The following is a 20,086-nucleotide window of genomic DNA, read 5'->3' as shown; positions in this document are numbered from 1 at the left end:
TTTTTTTTTTTGAGTACATTTAAAATTCATAATTACAGAAATTTCTGCATTCTGGGTATCTAAACACTGATGTTCTTTTGGACAGTAGAACTATTTGTCTTATATGTTTGCTTTCAGAATGCAGACATTATTTTTACCAAACAATATTGAAAATACAAAATTACTAGATAATACTCTATAAATCCTCTTAATCTAATGTACAAGTAGTTCTAAGCCACATTCACAAAGACTAATGCTACTAATACTAATACATTGGCTATTGGTAGAACTGAGTTATACAGAATGTTTTTGAAATTTTACTGTAGTAAATATCAAAAAAGAAATTTGGTCACTTCCTCATGTAGAATTTATTTTTATCTTTTTTTTTTTTTTTCTTCTTTTTTTTTTTAGATGCCATGTAATTTTGTCCACTTTTGTAAACTATGCAAAGTTATTTATCCTTTATAATCAAGAATGCTAAATTAAGCCAGATGATTTATATGAATATGTTTGTTTTTCTGTGTGGTTTTAAGTTTAAGCTGGTATTTCATTTTCTTTATAATGGTGTTTGAATCAAAATAATTTACAGTGTTCTTCAGGATTTTGAAAACATTTTGTTTCAGGTTATGAAAAACCTAAATATATATATATATATATATCTTTAAGATATTAGAGTCGAAAGGAAAAAAAATATTGTTCTATTGACTCTAGTTAAAATAAGCTTGGGTGATTCTAAAATAGCAGAGTGCAAGAAAAATCTCTAGATGAATCCACAATGATGAAAGTGTAATAAAGTGGTAAATCCTTTAAAAATCAGTATTTAATCCTTTGCTGTACATAACTCCTCATGACTGTTGGTGCTGTTTTTCCTTGATTTATAGTTCTTGTAGTTACAGTTAGTGTCATGTTTATCAATAATTACCATTCTGTGACACACTGAACTGGACAACACTAAATCTGCATCATGTTTTATAGTTCTGGTATATTTAAAAAAAAAAAAAAAAAAAAAAAAAAAAAAAAAAATTTATTCCAGGGCTGCTAAGACTAAAAAATCAAAGTCATAATGGGTGGTTTTATGCTAAGAAGTATCTTGTTCACAGCCATTCCTGTATGCATGGTACATTGTTATTGTTATGAATGGAAAGTCTGTGTAACCACATCTAAACAATTTCTGGACATGATTATAGACACCACACATTTTTCCCATTGGAGTGTAAAATATCCTGGTCTTGTTTTGTAAATCTCTGATTGAATGTGATATTAACCTCATTTCCATTGTGTAGACTGTAATTGTGGTTGGACATTATTGCTCTGATTGAACTGTGTGGGCTTTGCCGCAGTTTGCATCAAGTCAGTAATTGGCTGTACTCGCTATACACAGGAAGCATGCTGATTGTGAAAATCTCAAGCTGTTTGCTTGTATACTGTCAACTACAGTGCCTACTGATGAACAACAGCCTGCTGTGCAGTGGCAGTTAACAGCCCTGTGAAATCTGCAAGAGTAGCAACTTGATTAAATTACGATGCCTCTTAATTGGTGCTTAGACTACTGAAGCATTACATTTTGCCTTTGCATTCACAAATATTAACATTTTATTCAAACTCTGCAACTCTTGCTGCAAGAAAGGGCTCATAATATGGCAGACAATAAGGTAAAACTGTTTTCTTGTATCACTTTTGACAGACTGATGAGTTGTAAAGTGTGACCATGAGTCCAGTTCCTATTATCACAAGACTTGAGGCCTAGGTTTAAAACATTTCTTGAACACTAACTATCCCCCACTGATTCTTGCAGTTATGTTGGAATATTAAGACTGGGTGCTAAGTGTGTTTTTTTATAATCTTAGGAACTGAAGTTAGAAAGCTGATCTCAGAAATCCATGGTACTCTTATCAGGTTAGGCTGATTCAAATTTGTTTGATAGGTGATGAATCTTACCAAATCAAAGTTTAATTAGTGCATTTGATGAGCAACACTGGTATGTATTTTACTGGACAAAATATTTAAGTGATACATTTGAACAGTGTGAAAAAGTTATTTGGTCAGCTCTCTTGCTTGATACAAAATATACTTGATGTACAATAAAAATATAAATGTAACTACATACTTTATCATGGTCCTAAATTAGATATTTCTTCATAAACTCTTTGGTTTATTACAAACATGTATTAGAAAAATACCATAAATCTGTATAGAGCCTGAATTACAAATGCATTTTGCATGTACAGTAACATTTTGTTGATGCAAAAGTGACGAGCATTATCTGGTCTTGATACTAGAATCACAGTCATACAATTCTAATGCTACATCCTTAATAAATAAGTAGTATGCATATGTAATTACATCTTGGAAAACTTAAACTTTGAATTCAGATTATTACTGAATAAACCAGAATACTTCAAAGGGAACACAAAGTCTGTAAATGCCATCAGCATTCTTCCAAATTACTTATAAGGATTCATAAATGTGTTTTGTTGTGACAAAAACAGTATTTACATAGAATATGTTTCATACAAAAGATAAAAGACCCAGTACCTATGAAACATGAAATAAAAAAACACTTCAAAATTGGAAAATACATTTAGAGAAGGGGAAAATGAATGTTTGAGTGTTTTGTCACAAATAAAATCCATTTGTCCCCACATTAGAAAAGGATACCATTTTTCCACTTAAACCCAAAAATGCTGGAAAAAGAAATGAGTAAAACCAAAGATGGCATGCAAAACCACAATGAAGAATATAAATTATAAGTCTAACAAAAATATAAGGGAGTTCCACATGCAATAATAATAATAATAATAATAATAATATAAAGAGCTGGTGAGCGCACTTGCCTTTTTTTTTTTTATCTATACAAAATTATCTATACAAAAAAAACATAAACCTAGAGATAGCTGTCATTACTCCAGTGACTACAGCCCTGAAACAAGTGCTGTATGCGCAACATAGCAATCTCACAACCGAGATGTTTGGGATGAGCCACGATCACATTGTGCAAATCCTTTGCTGGTCAGAACACGTCTGTCTCAACATGTCAGAACACTGTGTCCTCATCCTCGCAGTGAGCAGCGTGTTCAGTAGATTTGTAAATATGCTGAAGTTGCACCATCTTTCCACTTGTGCACCTTGTCTGTGATAACAGTGCGGCAGAGGGGGCACGTCTTCTCCTGGTTGAACCACTGTGCTATGCATTCCTCACAGAAAATATGCTGGAGACAATAAAACAGTTTACATAAGCACGTATGTTCTTGGCCAGTGTGTTTCTTTTAACAAGAACAAGCATGCATTACGTGGCATAGTTTATTACTTAAGCAGAAAGACAAGAATGCATGTAGTGTGTCGAAATACAATAAGAACAATAGAGTTGTTAGACCTAATGCATATTAGCAGTGGTGCAGGAACGTTACACCCTACATATTAAGTAGAGGTAGGAGCTGAAACAGGCAGTACTTTCAAGGAATATTCTGGGTTCAATTAAACTCAGTCAACAGCATTTGTGGCTTAATGTTGATTACCACAAAAATAATTTTGCTTGTCCCTTCTTTTTTAACCCTATAAACTCGGATTGGTGGGACCGCACTGAAGAAAATAATTATCATAAAAAATTATTATAAAAATATTATTAACTACAGTCTTGACCAACACAAAATACTGTAGGTATTGTTTTAAAGCTTAGAAGCTGTAATTTAAAACGCATGTAGGTATTATGACCAAAACTGAACAAGTGCTTTGAAATTTGCAGACAAATCAGAAGTGTTCCGTTTTGATAATTTATTAATAGTTTTGTACTGTACATATTATTGTAACTGGTAAAAACATCACACTGATCAAATAGTCATGTGTCATATGTGGTTGGAAAGCTCTCAAAGAGTAGAATACAAGCAGCCTATTTGTTTTACTCAGTCAAAAATATAGCGAGTAATAGATAAGTACATGTCTTTGAAATTCATGTTACATGTAAACAGTTTTCACTTATAACTTCGCGAAAAATACACACAACACAAAATATCATACCATTACTTAGAGGAGGGGATTCCCATTAAAACGAGCCCACACACAACATAATTGGATGCATAGATCATTACAGCATATAATGTGCTATCTGGCTAAAAACACGTTAAGTTTTCCTTAATCAGATGACTTCACTGGAAATGATGTAGTACATTGTCCAGTGTCATGGAACGCTAAATCAATCGTATTAGGATTCAGATCACTGCAACCAGAACAGGTGAAGTCATCCAAATGCGGGCAGAGAGGATTGTTCACTCTAATTACATATGACCACCAGGAGATGGCGCCAAGTACATGAGACAGACTCAATGATGGCTCAAATGACAATGGAACTAAACGAGATCTTGTTTCTCATGCCTGCATGCTTTCGAGAGAGAGCATACCTTTAGTCATTGTTGGGTAATTAGTTCTTATGTACAATTATTGTTTTATTTGTTTGGAGAGGCTTTTGGACACTAGGATAATTATTTTTTTAATGCTGTAACTTTTGATTGCTTTTTCGTGTAAACACTAATTTTTACTTAGTAACAGCTTTTCAGAGCTACCTTATTTCCACCCTGAGATATGTCAAATCAGAAAAATAAGAAAAAAAGTTGTAAGTAGTTTTTTTGTGATTTTTCAGCAGTTTCTTACGCTGAGAGTCTTATAATTTATCATAATATATATCATTAAACAATTTTAAACGTTTTCTTTAAAATGAAACCAAACAATTGACCATTTTTGGTTTATTTTGGGCATGCCACTAAAACAGGAAACCTTTAAAATATCTTCAAGCCTTAAAGGGTAAAAAAAAAAAAAAAAAAAAAGTAAACCCTAACTTCCAATGGAAGTGAATAGGGCCAATTTTTAGAGGGTTTAATGGCAGAAATGTGAAGCATATAATTTTATAAAAGCACTTACAGTACATTAATTTTTCTGTTTAAACGTGTATTATTTGAGCTGAATAACTCAAGGTGGATCTCAGGTGGATTCTCACCTGACACACGAGGATCCGAGGCTGCTTAAAATCAGCCTGACAGATCAGACAGATGTCTCCTGCCTCTCTGCACTGAGCCACACTGGCTGGGGCTCCATTCACCTTCAAAGAGAAGGAAACGTGTAAACGACTAAAGTGCAAATAAAAAACTAAATAATTTCTTTATCATTTGATTATTTAGTTTACTGATTATCCATCAACTATTTCAGAATAATGAGAGTAGCAGAGGTCAAATACAATCTGTGTTAATGTCTAGCATTATTCAAAAGCTGTCAATCTTATATACCTCAGGACTGAAAAACGCCCGGAAAGTTCTTTTCAAAGATCCCCACTGTCCGTACAGTCCTAAAAGCTGAAGGGAAATAGCACAGTAATTACAGCAGAATAATGAATGTTCATGCCAAAATATCATGACTATTTTTATACATCTCCAACTTATTAACTTCTTAATTTTAAACTGTAACAGCCTGTAATGATGAAGAACTTATTCTATTATTTACACTCAGTATTTTAGATCTGTTTCCAAACTAAACAAACATTGACAACTCAACAGCAACTAAGTTTCACTGTCTACCCCATGTTTCCTATAGGGCTGGGTACTGATAAAGATTTCCAGATTCGACTTGATTTATTAATTTGTGTGTATTTCAGTATGTCCAGTAATTCTCTCTCAGCTAATGCTATTAAATATACATGGGATTCTGACTTAGTACATTATGAAAATATTAATTTCACTAATTGTATTGTTAGTTTTTGATCAATTTGGTCACATTTTAGCTTTAAAAATTCCATGTATTCCTTTAATACAGTATACACTATATATAACAGTTAGTTCCGGTCCTCGAATCTGATTGGATGAGAGGCGTTCCAAGAGTGCTGATGTCTCTGAACAGAGTTGGTGTAATTTAGTCCGGTGAATAGCTGGGATGATGGTGTTGAAAGCCAAACTGAAGTCCACAAAAAGGATCCTTGCATATGTCCCTGGTCTGTCCAGATGTTGCAGGATATGATTCAATCCCATGTTGACTGCATCATCCACAGACCTGTTTGCTCTATAAGCAAATTGAAGGGGATCTAGAAAGGGTCCAGTGATGGCCTTCAGGTGGGCCAACACCAGTCTCTCAAATGACTTCATGACCACAGACTTCAGAGGGACGGGTCTGTAGTCATTAAGTCCTTTGATCTTGTGTTTCTTTGGGACATGGATGACAGTGGTGTATTTGAAGCAGTAGGGAACTTCACACTGCTCCAGTGATCTGTTGAAGATCTGTGTGAAGGTGGGGGCCAGCTTGTCAGCACAGGATTTTAGACAAGTGGGTGAAACACAGTCTGGGTGAGATGTAATTTGTCCATTTTGTTAGGGAGAGAGCAAAGATTTGCTAGATGAATACTCGGCAGCACTGTTCGAAAGCTGTGCTGTCGGAGCTTGACCAGCGCGCCAGCTCGCTTCCCTCGTCTGCATCTCATAGCACGCTTAAACAACACAGCTGTGCCTCTGACTAAAATGTCCAACAAAACATCTGAATAGTCAAAAACCGGGAAAAAAGATTGTCTGGTATGTGCTGCCGAATGTTCAGCAGTTCGTCCCTGGTAAAACTGATTGGAAAAAAATTACTAAACACAGGACAAACAAACAAAAACAACAAAAGAATTGGAGAGCTCCACACCGAGGCAGCCATCTGTGGCGCCATCTTCCATATACAGTATAAAAAGCAGCTAGATGTGTGTCTTTTAATTTTTCCCTGTGACATTAAAGATTTTAGCCAGCAGGTGGTGACAAAAGACTATTTTTATGCGTTATGAGCAAGGTTCGTTGAGTCAGTCAGTCAGCGAGCGGTTTCTTTAAAGTCATCGGCATTGTCTCTGACTCCATGATCGCTTGGATTACTACTACAACATTACAGCTGGGAAATAGAGTTAAACTAAAAGCTTCAGCATTAAGGCTTATCTCAGCTGAGAAACACAACAGACGGAGTAATCAAACTTACTTGATGCTGGAGTTTCCACGTTGGGAGGAGATATAAACATTTAACGGAGGCGGAGGAGAGTACGGTTTCTATAGTGAATGACCCTTGTGCACCGGCTACCGGGAAATACTTGGGGGGAACCCGCTCGGCCGGCTATTTTTACAGAGAGAACAGGATGTATTTGACCAGAATTCCCTTATCTTCAGCAAACTGACTGACACTACACTACAGCTGAGGAACAGAGTTAAACACTTGTTCATCACTGCTTGAGAGTCGCGACAGACACAGGTAAATCGCACACGCTCAATCTTTCTCTCTCTCTCTCTCTCTCTCTCTTTCTTAAACACACACATCCTTGTTTCTCCAATAACTGATTAGAAATAGCCGAAGCCATCGTTACTAGTTCTAAAGTGACGTTTTTGAATTAGTAACAAAGGTTTGGCCGTATCTTTTGAACTAGCAACGGCAGATCCTGATCCGTGGCGTAAGAAATTAGTTCCATCCACAAGTGCGTTTTTTATTTTTTTGTGACAGTCCTTAGTTTTTCCTCATTTTTTAATGTATTTATTTATCTGAATTGCCATTACTCTGCCGCTAAATCTGCATGGCTGTGATTACCTGCAGCACTCTGCCTGTGGCTGAATCACAACAGTGCTAATGCAGGGCCATACAGCACTCTTACTTGTGTGATATTGCTTAAATATATATTGTTACATGTTTATAGTTTACATCCATAATTTGTACCATTTACAAGTATTTACACTGATATGTAGAACATGTGCTAAAATTATACTGTCTCTTTAAGAATAGCGACAGTTCAGCAAGTGTCTCACAGAAGTGTTTTGGTTGAGCACACATTAAGAGTGAAATTGAATGTTTTCTTTACCCTATCCATGTTATGTGATTAGAATTAAAGGATTAGTTCACCCAAAAACTATAATTCTCCAACCCGATCTCATGAAAATTCTTACATATTTTATGAGTTGGCTGTTTCATACGATTTCGTTTGTATAAATTCATACCATTTCATTACGTGCAAATGCCCGGATGTCTAATGCGCAAGTTCTGCGCACGAGGCCTTAAGGACATGCTTATTAATATTATGCCCTTACCCAAACCCCATATCTAAACTTAACCGATCAGTAGAGTGTGTAAACATGATAAGAAGCTGTTGTGTGTGACAGAAGCAAGTAATTGTCACGTATTAGATGGAAACGATGTCCAGCGACATCATTGGCTGTAGTGGTACGATATCATACGAATTAGCCAAATTTAGAAAAGTCGTACGAATCCTTACGATTTTGCCATGAGTGTGTGTTGTAATTCTCTCATGATTTACCCACCTTTAAGGCATCCCAGATGTGTATATTATTTCTTCTTCAGCAGAACCGAAATCAAGATTTGTAATGACCAAACTCTCTCTTGACATTCTGTCCTCTGTTGTAAACAAAGCGCGGGCTTCCGACTTCTCACGCGAACGCGCCATCACGCGATGGGTCGACTGGTAGCAGGAAGCGTTAAACAAAAGTTAATAACATTTTAGTTATCAATTTATTTTTTTATTTTAAAACCTATCGATTTGATTCAGAAGACATTCATTGATCGACTAGAGTCATTGGATAACATTTATGCTGCCTAAATATGCCTTTTGGACCATCAAACAGCCAGCAGCCTGATGGCACCCATTCACTTGCATTGTATGGACATACAGAGATGAAATATGCTTATAAAAATCTTCATTTGTGTTCTGCTGAAGAAGGAAAGACATAAACATCTGAGATGGCTTAAAGGTGAGTCAATCATTTGAGAATTATAATTTTTGGGTGAACTATTCCTTTAAATGTTGTTGTTTTTTTTGTTTTTTTTTATCAACAGCTGACTGTAAAGAACAGAAAGGCTATTAAAAGGGACATTATTCAATGACAAATGGATTGCATGGATCTTGTCTTTGAACACACATTACATGGCACATCTTCCCCACTATACTACTCAATCATTTGCAAGTAAAATCTGAACATTTTTTCAGCCAGTGTCTAATCACAAACATTTTCAGTCACATAGCCCAAAATTTTAAGAATCGATACCGGGATCGTTCAAATGAAAATTAATTGGAAAATCAATATTTTACTCAGCCCTAGTTTCCTAAGTTTCCTTGTGCACACCTTCATTATGAGGTAGAGCAAGGCCAGCAGAATTCCCAGAGTCAGACCAACTGAGTTATCCATTTCATCGTAGCTGACCAGATAGCGGAACCAGAGTGGGACCGGAGCAATCACCTGATACACCTGCCCCACCTCCTCAATAAGCATATACCACTGACCCTGTGGAACGCAGGATAAATACAGTGAAGCTGTTATTCAATTAAATTCACTGCAAGCCAAATAATGTCACAAAGTAACACATTATTCTCACCCTTCGCTGGTATGCCATGAGGGGTGAGGGGACGAGAAGAAGAATACACTTGAGCCCCATGAAGATAAACTTCACAATGAAGTTAGTCACACCAACACACCACAAAACCTCCCAGAAATTTTGGGAATCTATTGTCGGGTTGGCAAAAATGAGGCTGAGGGACAAAAATAAAGAAAGAGAGAGCCATTATTTTACACTGTTATACACTGACAATTAAGAGCAGGTGTTTAATCCCTAGACTACACCATCCACCATGTCCAAACAAGTGGACTGTGTTGTAACAGGTTACTGTAGAGTTTGAGGTGAAGTAATACACTGTGTAAAATACTCACCCGCGATAAAGTGACTGAGTGTTAAAAGTGTAAAAAACATGGAGACTGCAGGTCATGAGAAAAAGCACGAGCCAGGCACAGTGCAACTTTGTCCTTCGGTCCTATAGACAGGAGACACAAAACAGAAGTGCCTTTAGAAGAATATCAACTGCAGTAAGTAAATAGTCATTTTACTAAAGCTTTACGCACAGTATTAGAGACTATTGACACCTAGAGCAAATATTTGGTGCAAACATACTGTAACTCTGAATCAAAGCAATGCTTTCCTATGGATCCATACGAGCCATATCACCCTGCAGCTCTTGCCTGGTTGCCCACTATAGCTAAGCAGGATTGAGCCTGGTCAGTACCTGGATGGGAGACCTCCTGGGGAAAACTAAGGTTGCTGCTAGAAGAGGTATTAGGGATGGGGTTAACTTCCAGGGGGTGCTCACCCTGTGGTCTGTGTAGGTCCTAATGCCCCAGTATAGTAACGGGGACACTATACTGTAAAAAGGCACCGTGTTTCAGATGAGACGTTAAACGGAGGTCCTGACTCTCTGTGTTCATTAAAAATAAGGGATGGGGATTATTAGGAGGCCTTGATTGAGAAGGGTCAATGGGGGGAATGTGGCCAGGACACCAGGGTTACACCCCTACTCTTTACAAGAAGTGTCCAGGCCTAATTCCCCCCCATTTTCCCTTCTCAATCATGGCCTCCTAATAATCCCCATCCCTAAATTGCCTACATCACACTACTCTCCTCTCCACCAATAGATAGTGTGTGGTGGCCGTTCTGGCGCACTATGGCATACTGGTGGATGCTGCACACTGGTGGTGGTTGAGGAGAGTCCCCCTATACTATGTAAAGCGCTTTGAGTGCCTAGAAAAGCGCTATAAAAATGTAAGGAATTATTTGTATTAATTATTATTATTATTATCTATTACACTAGCAATGAACATTTCCGACAAGAACGCAAGGTTTTTTTGTCCTGAAGTTTGATTTATTTTAATCGTTTGACCCAAAACAAAAGTTGAGGAATCTGTTTTTGGGTCACTGACAAATGACTGTCCGAGGTGATAAAAATGAGACATCATTTAAAGTTTAAAACAAGTTCATAGAAATGCAATCTTTGTGTCCATACTGGTTTTTTAAATAAAATAAAATTTATAGCATTTTCTACAAAACATTTATTTAATGATTTTAAAAAATTTCTGTGGTGAAACCATAAAGTAAAACTATTAAAATTCTGTACCTTGCACCTTGAATACATGCGAGTGTTCACAAATAAATAATGTAAAAAATATATATTTTTTAAATTTCACAATTTCTTTTAAGAAATTTACACAGGGTTTTCATAAAAACAACAATACTGATATTTAATGATAACAACAGAATTGTTTTTTTTTTTTTTACTTCACAAAGTCTAAATTGGTCCTCTATATATATATATATATATATATATATATATATATATATATATTTTTTTTTTTTTTTTTTTTTTTTTGTCACATGAAAACAATGGATTGTTGTACATACATGTTGGTTACATGACTCTGATTTGGTGGACAAATGATTTTCAAATATTTCACTGCTTATTTTTTTTAAGAAATAATAATAAAAGATTATTCTGCAATACTCACACATTTCTTCTTCAAGAATTTCAGCTTTAAATTTAGATTGTATTTTTTTTTTGTTTTTACTGTCTTCGGCAAGTTACGCCACATGGCCCAGATTTTTTAGAAGAATATTTCAGCTCTGTAGGTCCATACAATGCAAGTGAATGGTGACCAGAACTTTGAAGTTCCAAAAAGCCCATAAAGGCAGCATAAAAGTAATCGATAAGACTCCAGTGGTTTAATCCATAACATCGGAAGCGATATGATAGGTGTTGGTGAGAAACAGATCAATATTTAAGTCTTTTTTTACTATAAATTCTCCTCCCTGCCCAGTAGGTGGCGATATGCACGAAGAATGTGAATCGCCAAAAACAAAAGAAGAACAATGTAAAAGTGAAATTGGAGAATTGATAGTAAAAAATAGTACTTAAATATTGATCTGTTTCTAACCCACTCCTATCATATCACATTTGATGATATGGATTAACCACTGGAGTCTTATTGATAACTATTATGCTGCCTTTATGTGCATTTTGGAGCCTCAAAGTTCTGGCCACCATTCACTTGCACTGTAAGGACCTACAGAGCTGAGATATTCATCAAAATATTTCATTTATGTTCAGCAGAAGAAAGTCATCCACATCTGAGATGGCATGAGGGTGAGTAAATAATGAGAGAATTTAAATTTTTGACAAATGTTAAAGTTAAATATTAATAAATGCAACTTACGTGGAGAAACACTTGTGTTTGAATGCTTTTGTTGACATACATAAAAGTGGTAAACAGACCAATTGCAACAGCCAGACCTGAAGAAACAGGAGAACAACAAATGTGTGACAGGTCGTGAACTTTACCCGCCAGAACTAACAACATCAATAACTGATCTCACAAACAGCTGTCCTTCACGTACCTAGGGCATGCTCAATGACTAGTTTCGCACACAGAATAACCATGAAGGGAAGACTTTTCTTCACCCAGCGCAAGAGGTAACGCAGCTCTGATAATGAGCTACTGGATTCGCCGGATTCCAGGTCAGACTCGCCGCTGTCACACTCGTGAGCGCGCACGTGCACGTGAGAATGAGATTGGCATTGAGTGTGACTGCCTGCTCTCGCCCTCCGCGAGGTCGCTCCTCGTCCACCTGTCGGCCCCGGTGAGCTGGCGATGGGAACCCGGACGTCCTCGCCGGTTTCCGGGCCGCCAGATGTTCCAGCCGCCGGCATTCGGGCGAGCAGCTCCGGCTGCAGGGTTAATGACAGCCCGTTCCCCTCCTGCGGGTTCGGTTCGGGCTGCATTGGAACAGGTGAATCCCTCAGTTTCAGAACTCTTCTGGACTCGCTATATGCTTCTCTGTGTTGGGAAATAAACCAAACCTATGCATTAGAACTAGCACTCACATTGACACTTAGACACAGACATAAACAATACCTTGTACGCATATTAAAGCATTGTTTAAAATTGTACACTAGCACATATTAGAGCATGTCTGTTTACACAATTAATTCAAGGAATTACAGAATAATATAATATTAATGGATAACTGCACTACACAACATGGTTAAGTAGGATACATTTGTCAGCCATAAACACTTTTATATCTCGCTTTCTAAACACTTTCTATGGTTTATATCTCAAACACTTCTAGTACATAATTTACTTATGAAAACCTTTACCTCAATACTCATTTCTAGATTAAGTATTTATAAATAAATACCTGTCATACTGCGCGCGGAGTTTCATGATAAAGCACCGATCTCCATTCTACAGGCTATGGTGGTGTTTTGAACAAAAATCATTTAAAGAGATAACAATGAAAACGGCTAGAGGAGTTTAGTTTCAGCTTTCCATTGTTCCGGAAGCCCTCTGACCTACTAAGAAACCTGTGGCTCAACAACATGAGGCAGGAAAATGAAACAAAAGTCCTCAACATGGCTGTGAGGAGGATTTTCAAAATAAAAGTCCTTTTCTTTTTTTTTTTTCTTTTTTTTTTTCTCCCCTTTTCTCCCCAACTTGGAATGCCCAATTTCCAGTGCACTCTAGTGGCTCGCCTCAATCCGGGTGGCGGAGGACGAATCTCAGTTGCCTCCTTGTCTGAGACCGTCAATCTGCGCATCTTATCACGTGGCTTGTTACCGCAGAGACATAGCGCATGTGGAGGCTTCACGCTATTCTCCGCGGCATGCACGCACAACTCACCACGTGCCCCACCGAGAGCGAGAACCATATTATAGCGACCAGGAGGAGGTTAACTCAATGTGACTCTACCCTCCCTAGCAACCGGGCCAGTTTGGTTGCTTAGGAGACCTGGCTGGAGTCACTCAGCACGCCCTGGATTCAAACTTGTGACTCCAGGTGTGACAGTCAGCGTCTTTACTCACTTTACTCACATTGTTTTGTGCAATAAATATAAAACAAGCCTTTAAAAGACCTATAGATTATATATTTTTTTGCTGACACTTGCTACATAATGTCAATGCCAACTGTAGCTATAACTCCTAAATTTCAGTCCAAAATAAAAAGCTCAAGCAACAAATGGTTTAAATTATAAAATAAAAGCAAAAACCTGGGTTACTGTGAGGCACTTACAATGGAAGTCAATGGGGCCACTCTGCAATGTTCAGTTACACACAGTTCCAAAAGTATAGCCACAAGACATAAACAATATGCACGTTAACATGATTTTATTATAATAAAATTGCTTACTAACTTTTTCTGTTAGTCACTAACTTCATTGCCATGATGATGTAACTTTTTGACAAAAATTTATGTGATCATGGCAACTTCATTGCCATGATGATGTAACTTTTTGACAAAAATTTATGTGAGTGCTTTTATAGATTTATAAGCTTCACATTTCAGCATTTAAACCCTCCATAATTTGGCACCATTCACTTCCATTGTAAGTGCCTCACTGTAACCTTGATTTTTGCTTCTTCTTTTTTTTTAAGAAAAGGAGGGATGAGTCAAAATTGTCGATTGAGCTTAACTTGTATTGAACCTGGAGTATTCATTTGAGACGTTGGAGCAGGCAAACCTCCACTCACCGGCATTCTCATTTGATGTTCCTTGGTGTTCTGAATGGTTGATAATGCTTCCAGGTTGCCCATTGTCTTATTTTCTTTTATTGCTTGGTCACTGCAGGTATGTCTGCTAGAGTTCACTTGCAACATTAGCTGCCTTAACTTCTGATTTATAATATACACACTCACTGAGCACTTAATTAGGAACACCTGTACACCTTCTTATTCATGCAAATATCTAATCAGCCAATCGTGTGGCAGCAGTACAATACATAAAATCATGCAGATATGGGTCAGGAGCTTCAGTTAATGTTCACATCAACCATCAGAATGGGGAAAAATGGGATCTCAGTGATTTCAACCGTGACATGATTGTTGGTGCCAGACTGGCATGTTTGAGTATTTCTGTAACTGCTGATCTCCTGGGATTTTCACGCACAACAGTCTCTAGAGCATGGGTCTGCAACCTATGGCATGCGTGCCAGTATTGGCATGCAGAGGGGTAATCAGTGGCACGCCAGCAAGGGCGAGAGAGGAGTAGACTATTTTATTTATATAAATTCTGCACCTGCATTCCTATCAACATCTTGATGTAATCCTTCCTCATTATCACCCCATTCACGCATAACGAACCGGCACCGCTTCACGTTCGGTTAATCACGCGAGTAAATGTGCCCGCTTTGCTTCGGCCAGACTGCGCGGATAACAGCCTACATTCCATGTTTCATTTGTTTCTTTTTGCTTTCAGAACAACACGTGATTTAATAAGGAAAACACCACTATTAATCCTTGAGATTTCCAACCCAACATACAGGTACACCCTCCTTAAACCATAGTCACACTCAAAATTACATTAAACGATTAAAAGAGAAAACATTAACCCACATCTATTCAAAATATAAATTAAACCTGGAAATAAAGTTTTAGGATTTTGCAGGTGCGATTCACCGAAAAGGGCTAAATAGTTGATCGGCTTGTGATGTGTGAATGGCTTGCATGTGATTTTGTTTTTTCACTCAAACTAATATGCTGATAATATCAGAGGCACAGCCATTGACCAGGAAAATAAAAAATGGCACTCCATGTCAAAAAGGTTGCCGACCCATGCTCTTGAATTTACTCAGAATGGTGCCAAAAACAAAAGACATCCAGTGAGCGGCAGTTCTGCAGACAGAAACGCCTTGTTGATGAGAAAGGTCAACAGAGAATAACCAGACTCTCACTCACGGTGCTCTACTGTACTTACCTGCCCTGTCTCACCCGCTAGAGGCCAAAAGTGTGCATGGGATGGATGTTAAATAAAGACGGTATGAGAAATCACAAAATCAATAATATCTCAATATGTTAAATAATAATGTTAATTAAGCCTTTATGGGGGCCTGGGTAGCTCAATGGTAAAAGACGCTGCCTACCACCCCTGGAGTACGCTAGTTCAAATCCCAGGGCATGCTGAGTGACTCCAGGTCTCTTAAGCAACCAAATTGGCCCGGTTGCTAGGGAGGGTAGAGTCACATGGGTAACCTCCTCATGGTTGCTATAATGCGGTTTGTTCTCGGTGGGGCACGTGGTGAGTTGAGCACAGATTCCGTGGTGGATGGCGTGAAGCCTCCACATGTGCTATGTCTCTGTGGCAACACCCTCAACAAGCCACGTGATAAGATGCTCGGGTTGATGGTCTCAGACGCAGAGGCAATTGGGATTCATCTTCCACCACCCGGATTGAGGCAAATCACTACACAACCATGAGGACTTAAAAAAGCACACTGGGAATTGGGCATTCCAAATTGGGTGAAAAAAAAAATTAAGACTTTATTATTTCATATACAGAACAACCACTTTTAGTGTTTGAATTAATCATATCTCTCACCGAACACTGTGTGAAATGTTTATTTTTGCCTTATTTTATTCAGTTGTCATGTAGGAGTTGATAACAGTTTGCTTAATAATCTCATTCCATATCTGGGTAATTGCTGCCATATCATAGAGGATAAATTTCCTCCTCTATAATATTGCATTATATTAGTTTTGTACAGTGTGTTAAATGAATAGCCAAAATACTTGGACATACATGAATGAGAATAAACTTAAAATAGAAATGTGTTAATCTCAATGCACATTATGTATTTAAGAGATGATTTAGAGACATTTTGAATGTTACAAATGGCTATTTCTATTATATAAATGTTGTATTCTTAAAATTGTCCGTTTGTCCAAGAATCTTCTTGCAGCAATGCAGGTCTTTGGCATTTAGAAGCTGCTAGTTTAGGACCTGTGAGGAGTCTGTTTCTCAAACTAGAGACTGTGATTTACTTGTCTTTTTGTTGTACATCTGGCTGTCCACTTCCCTCTCTATCCTGGTTAGAGATTCTTTTTTCAAAACAGTAATGCATGGAATAGCCTTCATCTCTCTAAAACATTAGACCTTAGGAGAGAATTTGAGGAGAATGTTTTTTTTTTTTTTAAACCATTTTTAAAACCAAAATTTGACTTGCAAGTGTAAAGCAACTTGTAAGAACTCAATACATCAGCAAACGGGGAAAAAAAACACTGTATTGTGATTTCCGCATGGTAGCGCATCCATTTTCAATTGTTCTAATAATAAGAACATTTTCTTGAGTACCAAATTAGCAATTTAGAAGGCTTTTGTAAGGGATAGGTGTCACAGTATATGTTTGCCATCACGGGTAAAGAAAAAATTGAATAAATATCACTTAAAACAATTATTTCAAACCATAATAATATTGCCAATTAATGATTTTGACAGTATTTTTTATCAATTTAATGCATCCTTTGTGAAAGGAAGCATACTTTTTTTCAAGAACAAAAATGTCTTTGTGTTCTAAAAATATAATTTTCATAAAGTAACTTGTAACATAATTACGTAAGTAGTTTTTCGGCAAACTACTTATTTACTCTTACTTGAGTCATAATATTTCTTAATACTTCTTGTACTCACTTTTACATAAGTAAAAAAATAAGTACTCTTTCCACTGCTGTAGATATATCATTTTCTGCCCTATAGTGAACCTCTGAGGTCCATACAGTATCTCAAATTACAACCCTTCACCCCACTCATTCACATTGTCCTCACTTGACCCCCCAACAACTATATGTCTGCTCTGGAAGCTAACATGCAGCGTTGGTGCTATCCTACAGTACCCTTCAAAATGGACTCTGAGCTCATGAGATATCTTTCTCACTCTTATTCAGGGTTTCTTTTCAATTCCCAATTGTGCCACCTTGGTGTGCTGGTGGTGCCCCCCCTTAATATGGCACCCCATGCGTTGCATACATTGCATATATGGTTTTTGCGCCTCTGGTAATGAACACTGAGTAACAAATGGGATGCAAGTATCGGTGTGTGTGAAATTGTACAGAAATGCATTGTTAACCTTCCGTGGCCTGGTAGAACAGAGATTCCCATCTAAACATACTGTACATAGATTAGTGATCACTCACAAAGCCACATGCTCCCAGACTGTACTCTCATGGAAACACCTCTGTGACCAGATGTGATCAGACCATTACTTCACATTTATGGGTCATTCTGTGTAACCGAGCATTTTAAATTATGCTTAATGCTGCTTAATTGGTAGAGGGGTGGGTTAAGTACCTTGTTATACATTTAGAGTGTCTCTTGCTTTGCAGCGGACAGGGGTATAAAGTAATGAATTACAAATACTCACATTACTGTAATTAAGTAGCTTTCCCCAGGAATTGTACTTTTTTAAGTAGTTTAACATTTTTATACTTTTACTTGAGTACATTTTAAATGCTGTAACTGTACTTTTACTGCGCTATTTTCCTACCATCTGTGTTCACTACTTCATGTTCAACACTTGAACATCACGGCCGCACCTGAAAGGGCAATTGCTTGATTGTGTCATGTGAGTTTAACTTGCTCAAGCCAGATATCAGCATTAATCCTGCCTCTAATTTGAAGAAACATATCGAGGTAAATTTCATATTTCTGCTTACTAGATTCTTTGTGTCTATAAGGTAATTTAACTATCTATCACTGAGATTATTGGGTTGATGAGATTAAGGCAATGTTATCAATAGGGCTGAGTGATAAAACAATCTTGATGTTTATCTGAAAAAAGAGAGAGAGAGAGAGAGATGTCCTCGATATCGATGAAAACTTTTGAGTAATTTTCTATACTATGTTCTACATCTAGACCAGGTGTGTTCATTACATCGATTGCGATAACAAGACAACCACTCTAGATAAAATATAAAAGATTTACTTTTTATTTCTGGGCGTCTGTATCTGCATGCTGTTTGATTGACAGGCGGCTAATGTTTGTGCGCTAATGCAGGTACGTGCCTAAACGATCAAATACACTTTAATGTAAACGCAGTCGGTTTGGTCTAAAGTGAACATAAACAGTGGGACAAAAAGTGTATTTGCATCAAAATGTTGGACTTGAAGTGTACATGTAACCGAATTGAGCACTGTCTAGTAGGCTATGCCATATTAAGGCTGTTAATCAAACAACAATAACAAGGAAACGAGAAAACCACTCACTACTTTTGGCTGAATAACTTGAGTAGCTTCAAAAATATTAATGTAATAGAATAAAACAGTGACATTTTTAATAACAATATTTTTTTATAATATTGTTAGTTTTTTTTAATAATACCAACCCCAGATGTAGAGAGTGTGTTAATTTGTATAATAAATTACCAGGAAAGTAGAGATGATAAAATAATTTATAATTATGCTTTGCCTTTATCATGTTTTTTCTAATGCCTGATAAAAAAGTGTCAATCTTTGTAGAGCAATACTTTAGGCAGAACATTTCACCAGTTACAAACTTCAGAAAACTGTGCATCATGCATTAGAATGAGAACACAACTATTTCTGGGCTTAAAATATACAAGAACTAAATCAATGTGGAACATTGTATCTCAAAAGGAGTACAATGTGCCCCCCCCCCCCCCCATGTGCTACTTAAAGAAATAGTTCACTCAAAAATTTAAATTCTCTCATCATTTACTCACCCTCATGATATCCCAGATGTGTATGACTTTCTTTCTTCTGCAGAACACAAATGAAAATGTTTAGAAGAATATTTCAGCTATGTAATCATCATTTCATCATTTACTCACCCTTATGTCATCTCAAATTTTGAAGCTCCAAAAATCACACAAGTCAGCATAAAAGTAATCCATATGACTCCAGTGGTTATATCCATGACTTCAGAAGTGATATGATAGGTTTGGGTGAGAAAAAGATCAATATTTAAGTCCATTTTTGCTAGAAATTCTTCTCCCTGCCCAGTAGATGGCGATATGCATGAAGAAAGTGAATCACCAAAAACAAAAGAAAGAGAAAGTGAAAGTTAAAGTGGAGATTGACTGAGCAGGGAGAAGAATTTATAGTAAAAATTTACTATCTACTAATCTGTTTCTCACCCAACCTATCATATCTCTTCTGAAGACATGGATTTAACCACTGGAGTCATATGGATTACTTTTATGCTGACTTGTGTGATTTTTGGAGCTTCAAAATTTGAGATGACATAAGGGTGAGTAAATGATGAGAGAATTTTTATTTTTGTGTGAATTATTCCTTTGAAGCCCAATGTGGCCCCTGTACCAAACAACTGCTCTACCCCCTTTATTGGGTGGGACATGATGCACCAAGTGAGTTTTTTTTTTTGTTTGTTTGTTTTTTTTGTTTGTTTTTTGTTTTTTTTTTGCATTCCTTGCATTGTTTTGAACATGTTTTATGCGCAACAGTAACTCTCTGTCTTCATTAAGGGAAATTTAGACATTACACATAAA

The 20,086-nt window shown here is 37.0% G+C and overlaps 1 protein-coding gene across 1 annotated transcript; it reads right to left on the bottom strand.

Moving 5' to 3' along the window:
• Nucleotides 1–962: 962 nt before the first annotated feature.
• LOC127433793 (E3 ubiquitin-protein ligase RNFT1-like) lies at nucleotides 963–13,157 on the bottom strand. The gene is made up of 9 exons (XM_051686010.1): nucleotides 12,991–13,157; nucleotides 12,187–12,626; nucleotides 12,006–12,082; nucleotides 9,678–9,778; nucleotides 9,346–9,499; nucleotides 9,096–9,254; nucleotides 5,253–5,318; nucleotides 4,967–5,068; nucleotides 963–3,188 (listed from the first exon to the last, which is right to left on the bottom strand). The coding sequence occupies exons 1-9, from the start codon at nucleotides 13,014–13,016 to the stop codon at nucleotides 3,054–3,056; spliced, it is 1,260 nt and encodes a 419-aa protein (XP_051541970.1). The 5' UTR covers nucleotides 13,017–13,157; the 3' UTR covers nucleotides 963–3,053.
• Nucleotides 13,158–20,086: the final 6,929 nt, after the last annotated feature.

The sequence above is a fragment of the Myxocyprinus asiaticus genome, chromosome 43 (assembly GCF_019703515.2).
Source record: "Myxocyprinus asiaticus isolate MX2 ecotype Aquarium Trade chromosome 43, UBuf_Myxa_2, whole genome shotgun sequence".
In the NCBI taxonomy this organism is placed as follows: Eukaryota; Metazoa; Chordata; class Actinopteri; order Cypriniformes; family Catostomidae; genus Myxocyprinus; species Myxocyprinus asiaticus.
Note: the sequence above shows the minus strand (reverse complement) of the source record. Positions and strands in the feature narration are given on the sequence as shown.